The sequence below is a fragment of the Paramacrobiotus metropolitanus genome, unplaced genomic scaffold (assembly GCF_019649055.1).
Source record: "Paramacrobiotus metropolitanus isolate TYO unplaced genomic scaffold, Prichtersi_v1.0 Parri_scaffold0000047, whole genome shotgun sequence".
NCBI lineage: Eukaryota > Metazoa > Tardigrada > Eutardigrada > Parachela > Macrobiotidae > Paramacrobiotus > Paramacrobiotus metropolitanus.
Genome location: NW_026570267.1, coordinates 642285 through 658670, shown reverse-complemented (window position 1 = coordinate 658670; position 16386 = coordinate 642285). Strand labels below are relative to the sequence as shown.

Here is a 16386-nt window from a genome sequence, read left to right as displayed (position 1 = left end):
TGTAGAGCATTGGATAAGCAAATTATCGATAAGTGTAGTCAGTGCTCTAATATGCTCCAACAACTACAAAAGTTAGTGATAGGCGATTCTAAAAGTCCGGAGAAAATCCGAATGCGCTCTCAGTGATAGCCATTCGCATTTTCTCTAGACACTTTTTGCTCATAAAATATTTCAAACAAAATTAATACTCTGCTTTTTTACAGTACTACAATAATTTCATAATTTTTATTTACTATATAACTTGCCCAATATCACAAAACTGACAAACTTGAAAAGTAGCATCACGTAGCATTAACTTACATGTTTTACAGACTTCCAAAAACACTATACATGCTTTTATGTACTGTCTCTGTCAGTACCGGGTGGCTGAACAAAATGACCTGTCCCTGAATATACTGTCTCTGCCAGTATTATGATTTCATAAAATGTTCATTTCCCTATTTTAATTATGCACATCTAACTTCTAAGGTCTGACCCTTTCTAAGTATTCGGTTCGCAAAGGTCACAGTGCTTCCTTAGCAGATGATAGCGACACGCCTCTTTTTGTAATTCCATTATGACAATCAAATTTGTACGGTTTTCCTAAGTTTTTACTAATTGCTGCTGCGAACTGCAAGCTGCTAAGATGATACAAGTAAAAAAACTCGTATAATGCATTGCTTATTTAGAGTAAAAACATACAAATACAGAACTAGATTAAACAGTGCTGTAATACCGCTAGAATACAGACGGCGCAGTTTACGTATCATGCTCCAAACAATTACCTATATTAAAATTTTTTGAGTGCACGGCGTGCTCGAAAATGGAAATTTTACAATTTTGGAAAATGTTCAAACCGAATGATGCTTATGATCACGCACGACTATTGTGTGTGGTATAGATGCACAGCTGGGATTGCTGCCAATCTCGTCTTTGAAACGCACGTTCTTTAAGATCGACAAATTTAAGTACGTACAGCATATTTGACTTGCCGCTTGCAGTCAGCCTGCATTTCCGTTTATGCAAAATTTTTATAACAATTTTCATTAATTTATTTCTTTATTTCTTTGTACTGTTCCTATTGTAGGCTTGCATTCTACTGGAAATTTAAATTGAAATAAATTATGCGAACTCTCAAGGGAGAATTTAAACAAACCGTTAATGGGAATGTTCAGCATGATCACGGTTAGTAAATAATAAATACTCGTACAATCCATGCTTGCCAGTAGAAAACGCAAATGATTTTTCGACACCAAAAGGGCAAAATCTTGGACGATTAAATTGTAGAGGATAGACACAGATTGATCTTGAACGGCTTAGCGATAGCAACTGCCACTGATACTAACATCCCGGGAGACAGAATGTTGCCGTAGGAGAGAAAACGTGGTGAAGATAATCCTAACTGAAACAAAGTTAGAGGAAAGATGATTTCATTAGGATGGTTTTTGGAGAAAAATTCCCGGCACAATGATGAGACATGGCAGAGACCGGCAGCAAAGCTGGAAACGATATTCGATAATATTAATCATTTTACTGTCCTGTCAAGGAAATAAGCTTGCATGTGCCGATTCAGTTGCAAGCTGCCTGCATCGTTTTTACTGATTATTGACTGCGAGCTGCAATAATATGTAGATATTTTAGTATTCGCAATAACATTTATATCAGCATTGCGTATTATTGTGAGTTTTGAAGCGAACTTTCTTTAATTTTGTTAGGTTCTGTGAGTTATGTCTTTTTATCATTTAAACGCCAACAGCATGCCAGGTGCAAGAAGTATAAGATAATCTCTAATGACATTGAAATAATTTTTTAGCTTGATCCGTAAAACACTTAGAATTTGGATACAAAGACGCAGTATACACAGATTGTCGCAAAATGAGCATCTGACATTGTATCATTGATGAGCAGTCAACTTTATGGTAACCTTGTCAAATTTCAATTATGTGTGGTAAAGTAACAATCGATAGAAGCGCGAGACAGCACCATCAGTACTAATAATCGCTTTGATAAAAACTCATGTCAAATAAAATTGTACATGTATCAATTAAATGCGTTCCGCGGTATTCATATGACCAGACAAGCTACGCAAAGTGCTGGATGCGCTAAAATATTATTACAACATGACATTTGCCATGAAACCGGAAACCATAAACAGTACGCCAACGAGCAGCATACTTGAGTCTTCCATTAATGATCGTTCCCAACAAATGGAGCCACTTAGCTAGCAATGTATCAAAAATCTCTGCATATAACTCTCACCGCACGTGTGAAGTCGTCCGTTTGAATATTTTAAATTAATAAAGAAATATTGTTGGTTACCGGTAAAAGTGCGCCTTGTTACAAATATCATACAGACTGCGTTGTACGCTGTCCGGGAGCTAAATTACTTAACTATCTTTCAATTGGGGTCCTCAACTAGCCATATACGTTTACTGGTTATTTTTGGATAGTAACTAGAGCATTTTTAGTCGTCATTATGGAGAACATCACTTATAGACATAAACGCGTACGACGTAGGAACAGTTTTGCTTGGCACCCACCAACAAGCCATTTCCAGTTTGACTCAACCATAATCGTGACCCGTCAAAATCGTGGGTGGCACTTTACGAATCGATAAAGCAACACGGGCGAATATAACATGTGTACATCTTACCAGTACGCCGCAAATTGCCTTATACTTACAATATAAAAGTATCAGTACATGTGCAATTTCGGTGATATATATTGTACATGTTAAGAAACTTAAAGGGTTATATACCCAACATACTTCTCTCGAATTTTAGTTGTTCCATAAATTGTCGCTATATGAACAAAAGCAGAACGCTCTCATGATGGTTATATATGACGGTGTTGTTTCCCTTTTACACAGTTACTGTGTGCACCCTGACTGCAACCGGCATCCGGCCGACCAAACATCATCCATTGTGTCGCGGTGGATGGGGTCAACAAATTGGCGCAGTGACAGTATTTATTCCGAACACATTAGAAAAAATTGATTCAATATACAAGAGTAGTGGATATGCTTTAGGATGGTGATTGTTGTTCCTTGATTTACTAATTGCCCAGCTTTTACTGCATATCCGGCGCAACACTGCTTATGTGCAGCGCTGTTCAAGCGCGCCGGTGCACCGTACGTGAATGCAACAGACGACAATCTTAAAGATCCAGCTGATGTCGTGTTGATATACTATTAATACTTCCCATCGTTACTTGGATGGATGATCTACCGCCACAGATCGCGATCGTTAAAATACCGCTTGTTGATAACACTTGTCATACTGATGTTGCGTTTCCCATTTTCATAACTATTTCGTGATTAGACCATGATCATATCCAGTAGAACGCTATAACGGCCCATAAATCTCCATATTGCTGCAGCTTTAAGCCGTCCACTCGCCGGCGCGGTGACTCCATAAATCGTTCGATGGAGTTGGTTAGAAGTGTCCCAGTTTGTCCAATTTCTTACGCAATAATTCTCAACATCATCTAATTATGACAAATCTGACGGCAAATTTCACATGTCCTAATGGAAACGGTGATTTTTCCAATATGTCATTCTGTGATTTTTTTCCGGAACAGTGCGGTCCCGATCGGCCTTACATCAAAATCCCGATGTGGGAATTGTTCATCAAATTAGCATTTTACCTCTTGGTTTTTGCCGCCTCGTTTTTTGGCAACGTTATTGTGATCCTTGTTGTGTATCTATACCGGCAGAAAATGCAGAGTAGTGCGTACATATACTTACTGAATCTCAGCGTGGCGGGACTTATTATTGCACTTGGTACGTGTACAGTGTGATTCGATGTGATGTTCTACTCGCAATTGCAGATATATATTTATAATGTACACATTCTTTCTAGCTATAAGGTATACGTATCGAAAAATCCCAAACAACCCGAAATAATGAAATCTTATAAGTATACGCAGTTTTCTTCCCGCTAATAATGAAAACGTTACGCCTGTACGATAAATGGATTTCGTTAAAAATTAACGAAATTACCATGGTCAGACAAACACAAATTTTGCAAGCGCAGCTGTTTTGCTGACTGATATTTATAGTCAGATCTAAGCCGGCTAATTACTACCCAGCAACGATTGAAATGATAGTTACGTCCACTGCTCGACCATTTTAAGATTTTAGGGTAATGATTTACTTAATGCTTTATCTCTACAGACTGTACATAAATATGCATATAACTTTAATTTTCGTATTGGAAATACTCTGTATTATTAAATTAACAACCTGTATTATTAAAGGATAGCGATTTATTTTCATGGGTTTTCAGGGGTAGAGTTTAAATGCTGTTTTATTTTCAGGATGTATGTGGCCGTACTTTATGGTCAGCATTGCCCATGAGTACCCTTTGGGATCCGCCATGTGTAAAATTCATCCGTTCTTGCAGTGTGAGTGTGGTATATCATACCCGTGATCCATGTTTTCTTTTAAGCGTATACAACTCACAAGTCAGCTCGTGGTTCTGCACGGGAACAACACACTGTACTTAAACGGGGATTAAAACTACTTTGTGCCCAAGACGTAGAAGACACATATATACGTCCCGGAAACGATGCAAATCTATTTCATTGCACCCGAGTTATCGTGATCGAGTCGATCAGCCTACATCGTGAGTGCTTTAATTCCCTATTGCTGGATAGATGCCCAATAGAAATTGTAGAGCAATGAGTGTTTTTTCGCCAGTCGGCACATAATCTTTCACTGGCGATGACAGCACGTTTAACGCACCATATCTCTACCTCTCCATACGAATTTTTAAAAATCTGGCAAACAAACAAGCATTAGAATTATTAATGATACCGATAAATAGATACTGCCCACTGCTGCCGATGACCTGGAGCCAAATACTATTTCTTAAATTAAAATTAGTTATCGGTTTTAAAACAGCTAATTGTTGTTTATAGCACTTCAACATCAAGAGCCTGCACAGTCAAGTGTGCGGAGAACATTTAAGTGGTTTCATTTTATCAGTAAAACTGTACTTTTTGCCGTTTTTCTGTGCCCGGAAACACTAGAATATTCCATACGCTCAACCAAATCGTGATCGTATGTTTTAATTTCCGAAATCGTTTCCTGTCGTTTAAAATGATCATTGACGTTTAACACGCAATGTTTTTGTTATGAATATGCGCGTTGATGTGCAAAATAAGATAAAAATTTATAAGCGTTTGTTTCTCCATACCCCAAGAGTACGTTAACTGCTAGAGATGTATAGATACCGGTAAATTAAGCCAGACAAAATATTTATTTCTTTAATATAAAATATTTATTTTTGATAAAACATCGCGATAAATTTGATGTGGATAGTTTTAAAAGAGCGACTTTGGAGTGTAGAAACATTCTAAATGATTGAGAGTGTGTTACCTCATGGCGAGCAATATGACCTTTCGTAAACCGAGTAGCGATTACCGATTGGGCATATATAACGGAAAAAGCGCACACACACAGGCACATGCTCAGCTCAAGCATACTGGCAATTACGCTCAATTTACTTTGGTCCTGATGTTCGTCTCTTCCGTCAAGCTGACTATCAACACGGGAACATCTTTTTGTGGAAAATTAAGATGCGGTCTCTGGAGAGCACTATATGTTTCCATTTGGACTTGGGGCGATATATCGCGCGCGCCCATGTCATGACAGTGTTGGATATAACCATGCCACATAATTAGTAGGAATGTAAGTAAAAAGGGAGCTGCACTTCGTGGAAAGGCGCCCATCATCCATGCGCCAATGTTGGTTACGCTCCTTTACGCAAATTAACTGCAAAATACCCGGGCATTCCGTCATCAAGTACTATTTGTTTTCGCCAACAATCCGTAAGATGCCGAGCCGGAGCGCTGTTGAGCTGGCCGTAAAGTCTCAGTACAGAAAGTCAGTCCGAGCTGCAGCTGCATCGTTTATCATTATCCAATAGGAAACTACGGCGATCAAACAAAACAAACTTAAATAGGATCATTAATCAAAAACCGGGGCTGGAAACGGCCTTGTCGACGACTGTGTATTGTGTGCTGCAGCGGAGGAGAAATCTTCCCCCCAATTTTTTATGTACTGATATAATGTTTGTTACGCTGGGAGTTAGGAAATGTAGACCAACCCATCATCATACTTACCACAAATATGCGATCGTTAGCTGGACTCGTAATCAATCCCTGGCTTATAAATATAATTACACATCTAACTGCTTTTTACTTGTATGCGAATCCCATCTTGATAGTCAGTGGTTGTTATCTGACCAAATAGTGCCGATGCGCATATATAGTAGTCTTTCTAAAAAAAATCCCCGAGGTTAAAACGCATATATTTTTGTTGTTAATTGCGGACCCTATAAAACAATTTATAAAATGTTTTGTAACGCTTCCAGAGAATGTTGCGCACTCCATAATTTGTTTACGTTAGAGTATTCTAGTGCAACAACTATAGACTGATATTAAAAACGCATATCTATATATATTCGAAGGCACTTTTTACATTGCACATTTTATCGCTTTCGAGTTTACGCAAACAGTGTGCGCCAGTATGATATTAAGTTTGTATATACTTCTATCTGTATAAAATTTCTTTATATGCTTATAATTGAAAACACTATTGTTTTATGTTATTGTGTTTTGTGTGCCGCTCATATGAATAACTATGTTTATTTGCAGAAAATTTGTTGTATGTACCATGATAGGCATGCACGCATTATACGATCTAAGTTATTATGTTGTGTAAAAGCTGTAGACAGACTCATTGAGCATGTGTTGATCCATGTTGATCAGTGTTTTTTGTCCGGTTTCAGTGACATCTATGGTGGCATCCGTACTGAGTAAGTAAACAACTGCCACTTGTGAATGGTACATAATTAATTTGACCACTTCACCGCAGCAATACTGTGATTCAATTTGATCGCTTTTCCCTTTCGATGCTTGCAGCATTAGCCCTGATTTCCCTGGACCAGTTTGTGGCCGTTGCGTTTCCGTTACATGCTCGCTTTACGACTAGCCTACGCCCAGTATGGGTAATCATTGGCATATGGATCATTTCCGCGGGCGTCTCCGTCCCGCTGCTGGTACATAAGGAACACATTGTGTATCGATTTTCGGATTTCTCCAGCAAGACTTGCATTGAAGGTAAACGATTGACAGTTTTTTCTCGATGCTTCCCTATGTCGCTGCTGTCTGCAACCAGTTTGCCAGCTAAACGAATTGACCGGATAGAATGGCTTAATTTGAATATCTTAAGCAGTCGTATATATAACTGCCCAACCAGATTACGCCGAGCCTGTTCTCTCCCATCTATTGACAAATCAATTTTCTTGATTATTAACCAACTAATGCACGACTGCATTTACTTACTTGCATGACTTTCCACTGTTTTCATATATCAGCTGCGGCCAGGCTGAATGCAAACATCAATAGATGGGTGCGAGTGCGCATCGACTTATGCAGTAAAATAACGGCCAAAATATTGACGCTATAGTGCGGTAATACACTTTTTCTGATTTATACGAACCGACTAGCGTCATAAAACGGTGACGAAAACGCTCCAGTGATCAGCAAAAAGCCAGACATGCTACTTCTGGTTAGACTACGCCAACAGTTCCTTTGAATTACAAGTGAATATAACAAATAATGCGCTTACCTTGATAATTATAGTCATATATGACAAAAACCGGCATTATTTTTTATAGAGGCGCACGATGCACAGTATATGCAGTACTGGACACCCAACTTTATATCAATAAATAAATTAAATTTTGTTAAAAAATATAATGTGAACACACAGTAGCCTCCCAAAAAATAAAACGCGCCGTCCTAGAAAATTTTTTTTATGGCACAACTCGGCAAAATATATCATGTATTTTCCGCAAAGCTTCAATAGCGGCTTTAAAGCACTGATTTCCGCTAACTGGAAACTTTGTATGAATTTTATAGCTTGGCCCTCTGTCCAAATCTTTGATCCGTACCTGGCGACATGTTTCAAGCACGAACCATCCAAGACAACTTATTACACTTTTATTACCGCTGCACTATTCTTTTTTCCCATTGGTGTGATGATTGTGGCGTACAGTGTTATTATGGCGAAAGTATGGTCGTCCCATGTCCCTGGTGACCTTCAAGAGCACAATACCGTCCTTCATGCTAGATCCAAGTCAAAGGTAATTGTAAGTATTTTTTTCTACCCCTACCATAAATTAATATAATAAATAGGAATAAAAATATATATACAGACTACAGCTATTTAGTATTTACATATTTTGTAGATCGTTAAGCTTGTGGCTGCAGTGTTATTCGGATTCCTTGCTTGTTGGATGCCATTGCAAGTTCTGATACTTTACAGCAGTTTTAAACCATCAGATTTGTTCTCAGTATGTTGACCCACGACCTGGAAATTTAACCTCATACTGCAGAGGGAATCCAAATTTTATAATTTTTCTTTTCATTTTCAGATGCCCGAATGGTACAACCAATTCGGCTATTTTGCCCATTTCATTGCATACGCCAACAGTGCAATAAATCCGTTAATCTACTGTTTCTTGAATAGTAAATTTCGTCAAGGCTTTCTCTATGTACTTACCTGTCAGAAAAATCGCCGCCGGCGCAGTCTACAAGAGGGTGCCACTACAGAAATTGGTAAGTTAATTAGAACCGGGGAATAAAAGTGGTCAGCGCATGCCCAGCAATTGTGCCGGGATATGCCTCGTACAATCTACTGTACTTATATTACCGGCCTACTTGTTTGTAGCACTTATGAGGACGGAAAACAATTCGCGAAAGGGCTCCAAAGCCGTCAGCTTCCGTATTTCCAACCAATCCAGCTTTAATTATGAGGATAATCATCTGGCATCACGACGGGAATCATTAGATGTTCAGGTGGTGCGTCTTACGGTTATGGATAACGATGAGAAATTGTGACGATGGAAGTATGTATATGCACCGCCATTGGGGAGACTATTATTGCCGTGTATTACAGAATGTTTTCCGACAATTATACACGTCGCTGACGTCATCGCGGTCTTTGTATCCGAGTGCTAATTAATGCACTGTCGAGTGGGTACTGAATACTGACAAGAGACCTGTTGTCAATCCATCATCGCGATGATGTTCACTCGTTATATATTTTTAATACATACTTTCCACTGGAACATTTCTTCGACCATTAAAAAAATACGAGTATTTCATTCGCATTCGTGTTAATAGTACCTGTTTGTTTAATTATAGTATTTTGATTTCTATGTTTGTGACTTTGTACATATGTAATTTGCAATTAAATAATTCATCATAAAACATCGGTGATGCACATACATGATACATGTGCAGTAATATGTGAACAGATACGTAGTATTGCGTACAGGTCTATCACGAGCACTTTAATAAGATTGTGGACTCAGTGCACGTAATTGGAAATAAGTGTGCATTTTAAATCATTTACATAATTACTTTATGAAAGGCGATATCACGCTAATGACCTTTGTAAGGTTTTGAGGGAGATAACTGTGGCATCGAAGTGTGGAGAGTAAAGTACTTTACCTGCTCAGCTTGACCATGTGTTGTGTTTCCTAACTTTCCTTCAATGTTTCAGTAACGCATTAGAAATTACTATCAGTTTTCTTTATTGTTTAGTTTTCTTTCATTGGTTATGTTTTGGGGACCTAAACAACCTGGTCGCATAATAGCTTGTTCACAATTTTACATGTCATGTCTGATAGCATTCTACAACTAGGTTTAAAATACTGCAAACACCGTCCGGTAGTTTTCTGATTGGTTTTTGCAGCCTGTGTATCTGTAACAGCGATGAGGGTATACAAAATCCTTGACACCTTATTATTCGCGCGTACATTATCAGAATTCGCGATATCTTTGGGTAAATTCGGTTATCCATGAAGAATTATGTAATGTGCTGCTGCAGTCTACGGGTAGAGTAGGTACAACAAATACTCGGTAGCTATTAAATTTTACAAAGCCGTAGTGTACAAGTGTCGGCTTGGGATGCATGCGTGCCAGTCACTGCACAACACATCAATAAACTGCGGCGCTTCTAACATCTGCAGTCTTTCCGTCGTTAAATCATCGTGTTCGTCATCGCGTATAGACATGCTGCAGCATGTTTTACTTCCTGCACCCACAGCATAGCGAAAGTAACTTCATAAGGGAGAAGAATGAGTCTGTTTTTCATTTCCTAATCCCTAATATTCTTGTTCTTTTTGTACTCGCATTACACCCATTTCCGTTCTGCTCCTAGCCGTACACGAAGACTTGAGTGCATTATTATTTTCTCAATTTTTCTTTGACACGGATCGGTCTCGCGGCAGACCAGCAAGATGGGCCGCGGAACGGGGGCGAAGGTTTCTCGCAGCCGTCGCGGATTCTACGAGAAGACAGGAGTGACATTTCCTGTGCGGCGCATTCAACGCTACCTGAAGGGTCACCACCTGGTCAACCGGAAGGCGCGTGTGTCCACCACGGGGGCGCTGTACCTGTCTGCAGTTCTCGAGTATATCGTGGCTGAGGTACATTATTATATAAATATGTATGCATGATATCAAATTTAAAGTTTGATTGTAAATTCTGAACAAATGTCATGTAATTAAATAATACATTTTTCTGGTTTGTTATTTACCTGGTTCTTATATTTCTTACTTGTTTTATATTTTTTCCGTTATCTTGTGAAACGGTTTTGAATTGTGAAGTGTAAAAACGTTATAAGGAATGTTATTTTTAGTGGCTTAACCAAGCTATCTGTACATGCTCATTTTCCGACGTATAAGCACATAGTGTCGATTTCAGTTGGATTTGGCCATGTTTTACATTATTTCAATCTTCTTCTGTAGGTTCTGGAGCTGGCTGGTATGGCTGCAAAGCAGAACAAAAAAGCCAAGGCAAAAACAACAAGAATAAATCCTGTACGTTACTCGCGTATATGCATACAAAACTGATTTTTACCAGATTTATCCTAGAATGTCTCTCTTCGACCGTATTCACAGGGCCGAATAATCTGACTGTTTTTGGATATTCTTTACAGCGATGGATTTGGTTGGCCATTAAAAGCGATGACGAATTCCGAAAAGTAAGTTAAAGAGTATTACTTATTGTATGATTAAACGCTACAGATGGGATAAAAGGAAGATATACTAATTTTATTAATGTGCTCAGAATAAATCTGGATATGGAAACAGTACAGATGTTTGATTTGGTGATATTATTAATCAATCCTTTGTACACGCAGGGTTATCAGTAGTACGTTTTGTCATTAAACTTTTTGTGAGTTTTGTGTAACGCTGATCTGTTTGCAGTTAATGAGAGGAAGTATCATGCCGGAATGTGGTAATCTGTGGGGCGGTACCGCTACGACAGGAACCGGAAATGCAACGACGACTGCCCAGACGAATACATCGTTGACCACACCAAAGATCCCCGTGAAAACTGTCCGCACGGTGAAATCCACCACAAGAAAAACGACGGCCAAGGGACGTAAACCAGCTCCTTGGCAGTCAGTGCCGCAGCCGCTACAGGAGACGATGCGGAACTGGGCGGAAACGTCGAGACGCTTGGAAGGACGTTGATTTCTGGCGTCCAGGTAAAAACGATCAGAAAAACGTTTTTATGGATAATTAATTTGCCCGGTTAATTTATGACTGTGCATGCATTTGTTAAATGAAGTTATGAACTAATGTAACTGTCAGTAAAAATCGGTATAACATAGCTGTTTCGTAGCTGTCCATACTGAAAGCTGACATAGCATCTGTTGAAGCCGACTGCTATGTGAATCCCACATCTAGTTCCGTGGGATTCGGTGGACAAGTCGGATCGCGGTTGTCCAGTGTGGGCGGGGCGGCTTTAATGACCGCTACACAACCTTTCATGAGCGTGAACATACCAAATAACGGCGGTAAGTCTTGCGAATCGTGATTTACTTTCTCCCAATAATTTATTATTTTGCTACAAAACTCTTCGATAAAAGGACTATTTTAAAATTCTCGATTATTTAATTTAGGGAGTCTTTTTGCCTTTACAGAATTTGGTTTGCTTTACAAACCTCACTTTATTTCAATAAAGATACATAGAGCACTGGCTACAATGATTTTATTTAGCTGTGAGGACACCGGCAGCTGGATTGAAAGCTCAGCATATTATCCACTGTAACAGTCCCTCTTGGAATACCACAAATGCCATCCAGTCTCTGGAAGAAACAGTGAAAAACTGTTTGGATGTTGTGTGCGACAACCATATTCGTACGGTGGCTATTCCTTCCATTGGAAGTGGAGGGTACGGAAAAGAGTTTAAAAAGTTATAATTATTTCACTACATTTAATTTTTCATTTTTCAGAAACCAATTTCCAAAGCAAACCGCAGCTCGCACGATTCTGGCAGCAATTTCCCAGTACTTCAAGAATAAGCCACGAGCCGATATCGAGACGGAGAAGATTATTTTCGTGCTCTTTGACAAACAAAGCGTCAACATTTATCGCACAGAATTAGCCCGTTTAGTAGAATAATTAGTCAAGGATTGCTCTAGTCTTTCGCCTTTTGGTTTGCTTTATTAATTTTTTCCACAGCCTTCAAGTTTTAATTTTGTTCCTAGTTCCTAGTCGAGCAGATGTTAACAAACAAATTGTTTCTTTGGTACTTCTAGCCTTTCAAATTCGCATTCGGCAGCTTATGTTTCGGTCCAAAAAGGGTGTGATAATTAAATGTTAAAACGTAGAATTAAAAAGTGTCTTGAATCAAACCACATTAACAATCCCAACAGCAAAAATAACAACCTTCACAACTTGTACCGAACTGACATCACATTCCTTCTGTAAACCATCCAGAAATTCCCGATGTTCCGTTTTACAGCCACTGCTCTACCGAATTGGCAGACAAATCTATCAATCTCCAGGCAGCACGTGGATCAAGGACAGCTTGGTCCCGGCAAAGCACCCAAACATACGTTGTTCGCATCACTTTGTTCTGTAACAATGTCGTCCAAATATATTAAAATACTACAGATACCCTACTCAGTGGTGAACGAAGAAAACGATCTATCCGGATTTCAAAAAAGTTCAACAATTCCTCTGATTACTTCATCAAATAATTAGAGACACGGGTATAAATGAATATTAAAGTATAAGTGTTGTTCATAATTATATTTAGCAAAAACAGCCAAAGATTACTAGCAAAGAAGCAGCAGTGAAATATCAAATTCCAAAAATTTCCAACACACAAAATGAAGTTTAGCTTACCGGATCACCCTCAACAACAGCTCCATTTTTATCCTTAACGCACATTATGGACTGAGCTTGAAATGATATGACGAGAACCGGTCCCTGCTCCATCATTTTTGCGGCTGAAAACAGATCAACACATTCACGACACAAAGTAAAAAGAACAGCAACACTCCTTCACTCACCTGCTAAGTCAACGTTGCTTATGTCCAGTATTTTCGAGTCAAAATGGTACCCCAAACCTAACAACGCCACAATTTTGTTATAAGTAAATAATGAAGAATCGCAAAATTTATTTTACCGTTAATAGCAACAAAGTTCACTTACTGGCAGCTTGTTTTATGGGAGTCGCTAAAATATTATAAGGGCCATCGTAGCACCAGTCGCGAAGTATTTCCAGATCTCCTCGCATGATCGCTTCCAGGAGATTCGGAATAATTTCATTGTGACACAGCCGTAAAAATTCTTCTTTGTCGAATGTAGGGTCTATCTTGAGGATTTCCGTCAAAACTTCCGATAATTCTGTCTTGCTAAACAATCCACCTACATACACGTACAAATTGCTAAAACATTACCAACCAAGTACCATCTGTACTAACAAACCAAAACCAGACAACACCATCGCAAAAACGGTAGAAAAAGGTACACAAAAGCGACATGCCGGTACCGTAAAGGCGAAAACGAATGCAAATGAATTTTTGGTATTCAGTCAACATACCCATTATGTCAGCAACTTTATCGGTGACAGCCCTCGATGCTCTTACAATGGGATTTTCACTTTCGTCGTACTTCATCTTATACTCGAACAGTTTGTGCACGTAGGCGTTGTCGTTCTTAAAGCTTTCCCAGCTCTGAAACCACTTGGAATCCTTGTGTATTTCCATCCCCGTCGCTTCCGTGTTGGCATCGTAAACTTTATTGGGCTCGGCTGTTGCACCAGCTCCCGGCATCACAGCAAAATCAGCACGCTTTCGTAAAGCGGCAGGAGATTTGTAAGGCCGGGCCATACTATTCTGTTCCAGTTCTGTGGTGATTTCTTGTACTCCCTAAAACACAACTCTGTCTAACATGGCACACTACGCTGGCAAAGTTGGCTCTAAACGGTTCCTCCATCTATGTATCTGCATTCTGCGTCGACTTAAAAAAATAAAAAACAGAATATGAAAATGACTAATACAATAATAATTAAAACTAATCTTTAAAAGGTGTTTTAAAAACGTGTTAAATACACAACAGCAGCCAAAATGTTTTAAATTACAGTTTACACTTTACTAGAGAAAAAAATATTAAAAAGGTTATCTGAATAGAAAAAATAAACTGTACGATCCATGTAGATGGAAAATGCAAATTTCATGCAGTTATCAGAATTTTTGCACCTTTGAGATCCTTTTTACAGCATTCGCTCCGCCCAGTTGTTCTCCGGATTTCGCCACTGTTTCCGCGGCATCCTTAGCATGTTGGGCGAATTTCCCGGACAGTTCACCGGCTTTTTTGCCAAGTTCGGTTTTCTGAACCTCCTCCAATGTCTGCGATAGCAATAAAAAAAATTACACAAATTATCTTGTTGGCGCTGTTGCTGAATTCGAACCTCGCTCAATTTGTCTTTTAGTCCGACAAAAGTTTTCTTCAGTGTTTCCGAACCTTTACTTGTCTCTGCTTCGATGGCTTGCTAAAAATGAAGAATAATACAAATAAACAAAATGCAGTTCCAAGTAAAACTGGTGCTGCTCACAAATTTTTTTCGGGCTTGTTGTAGCGCGTCGGACTGCTCGAGCTTTTCAGCCTCTTCGCGAAACTTTTTCAAACTCTCCTGGAGTGGGCAAACAAAATACGGGTCTATCATTTATGTCAGGATACAGCATACTCCAGGTTCTCCACCAACCTTCATTTCCTTATTTTTTGAAAACTCCTGCCGGATATTCTCAACAATTTGTCCGAAGAATCCACGACCGCTGGCATACGAACGCGTCTAAGGAATCGAAATCATAAAACCATGTGACAAGTCGCACTGGGATGAATCTCGCGGATTATCGCTGAGTTATCGCACCTGCGTCGCACAATACATCGGCGGAAGTATTTGGCTAGGTAGCCCATTTTCCTGTAATAGTCTACAAGGTCCAGCTTGGGGAAGTAGGAGAGCGAGACACTCGTCGGTCGAGGGGATTTCCAGGTTTGCACCAGTACACCGGCGGCCACTAGCCGCGAAGCACACATCCGCAAGCTCGTCATCGCGATGCTTCAAATGGTATGCGCACAGCGTAGTACCACCTTCGACAGACAGCAGCAGTAATGCAGTTCAACACAAATCGAAGTAAACTGGTATCATTTATCACCAATTTAAAAACACCCAACGTGAAATAAGTTAAATATCTTGACCAAGATTATCTGGAAACAAATTAATCATAAATAAAAACGACCATTAACGTTCTGCAAAAGAAAAATTAATAAAATAATCTGCCTTGCGATCGATTTCTGGCCGATTACGAAATTCCTTCGCACATTTCAGGCAGTGAAGCCGAATTTTGTAAAGTGAACGTCATACCAGCTGGTTGCAATTGCGACAGAACAGGAATAGCGAGATCGGCTAGTTTAAAGTTTCCCAACAAACTGCAAATCATCAGATCACTAGATCAGCTGTTTATTGTACTTCGCAATGAATTTTCCTATAGTGAAGCTACAAGTGTTACTGTAACGCTCTATGAATATGTTCCCAAGTTTTACATAATTAATAACTGCTGCTTAAAACGTTTGTAAAAACCCAAAGACCAGCTGGTAAGCCGGCCTTAAATCTGTACGGAATGGAGCAAGAGCTGGAAGACGCATCAATGGCAGCTGAAAACCCTCCGCAGCAAACTATGACGAAAATCGACAATGTTCCGAATACTTCGATCTCTCTTTGCGACGACTTGCCCTCAATAAATCCTCGTTCCTTCTCCCTTTACAGCAGCCAGTGCACAACGTGCTTTCAGTACCCGAGAACCATGTACCTCTCCGGCTGCATCCACACGTGCCTGATCTGGACAAGGATCTCTTGGATGTCTGCTGGCCTATTCGCACTCCATCTTTCAGCGATTATGCTGTAGAATTCATGAGCCAACGGTTCCCCCGTGACAGCGGGACGTCCAGCCAATCCCCGCCGAATGCCGCCGCCACGGAGGACAGCGATATTGATATGCATTCATCGATGAACGATTCCTGGGTGGAC

At 39.6% G+C, this 16386-nt stretch overlaps 3 protein-coding genes across 4 annotated transcripts; 2 read left to right on the top strand and 1 right to left on the bottom strand.

The window, feature by feature from the left end:
* Positions 1 to 2680: 2680 nt before the first annotated feature.
* On the top strand, positions 2681 to 9223 carry LOC129591619 (QRFP-like peptide receptor). 2 transcript variants are annotated; one of them, XM_055487343.1, is made up of 8 exons: positions 2681 to 3760; positions 4297 to 4383; positions 6774 to 6800; positions 6907 to 7104; positions 7909 to 8132; positions 8238 to 8342; positions 8424 to 8607; positions 8720 to 9223. In XM_055487343.1, the coding sequence occupies exons 1-8, from the start codon at positions 3472 to 3474 to the stop codon at positions 8887 to 8889; spliced, it is 1284 nt and encodes a 427-aa protein (XP_055343318.1). In that variant the 5' UTR covers positions 2681 to 3471; the 3' UTR covers positions 8890 to 9223. The 2 variants fall into 2 exon arrangements, with proteins under 2 accessions (XP_055343318.1, XP_055343317.1); XM_055487342.1 differs by having other exon boundaries at positions 7909 to 8138.
* Positions 9224 to 9986: 763 nt separating this feature from the next.
* On the top strand, positions 9987 to 12698 carry LOC129591714 (core histone macro-H2A.1-like). Its single transcript, XM_055487474.1, is given in 8 exon segments — positions 9987 to 10484; positions 10806 to 10877; positions 10997 to 11041; positions 11268 to 11516; positions 11519 to 11551; positions 11689 to 11863; positions 12066 to 12240; positions 12302 to 12698. Coding segments are annotated over 8 exon segments (1107 nt in total). The 5' UTR covers positions 9987 to 10295; the 3' UTR covers positions 12471 to 12698.
* Positions 12493 to 15648, bottom strand: LOC129591713 (mitochondrial import inner membrane translocase subunit TIM44-like). Its single transcript, XM_055487473.1, has 10 exons — positions 15229 to 15648; positions 15064 to 15150; positions 14914 to 14991; positions 14770 to 14850; positions 14558 to 14707; positions 13900 to 14227; positions 13509 to 13724; positions 13367 to 13423; positions 13200 to 13303; positions 12493 to 12927 (listed from the first exon to the last, which is right to left on the bottom strand). The coding sequence occupies exons 1-10, from the start codon at positions 15244 to 15246 to the stop codon at positions 12808 to 12810; spliced, it is 1239 nt and encodes a 412-aa protein (XP_055343448.1). The 5' UTR covers positions 15247 to 15648; the 3' UTR covers positions 12493 to 12807.
* Between the last annotated feature and the right edge of the window lie 738 nt (positions 15649 to 16386).

Coding starts and splice junctions, on each gene's coding strand:
- LOC129591619 (XM_055487342.1), top strand. CDS start 3,472: ATGACAAATCTGACGGCAAATTTCACATGTCCTAATGGAAACGGTGAT. Junction 3,761..4,296: donor GGGACTTATTATTGCACTTG/GTACGTGTACAG, acceptor TTTTATTTTCAG/GATGTATGTGGCCGTACTTT. Junction 6,801..6,906: donor TATGGTGGCATCCGTACTGA/GTAAGTAAACAA, acceptor CGATGCTTGCAG/CATTAGCCCTGATTTCCCTG.
- LOC129591713 (XM_055487473.1), bottom strand. Junction 14,851..14,913: donor AACAAGCCCGAAAAAAATTT/GTGAGCAGCACC, acceptor CTTCATTTTTAG/CAAGCCATCGAAGCAGAGAC. Junction 13,304..13,366: donor AAGCAACGTTGACTTAGCAG/GTGAGTGAAGGA, acceptor ATCTGTTTTCAG/CCGCAAAAATGATGGAGCAG.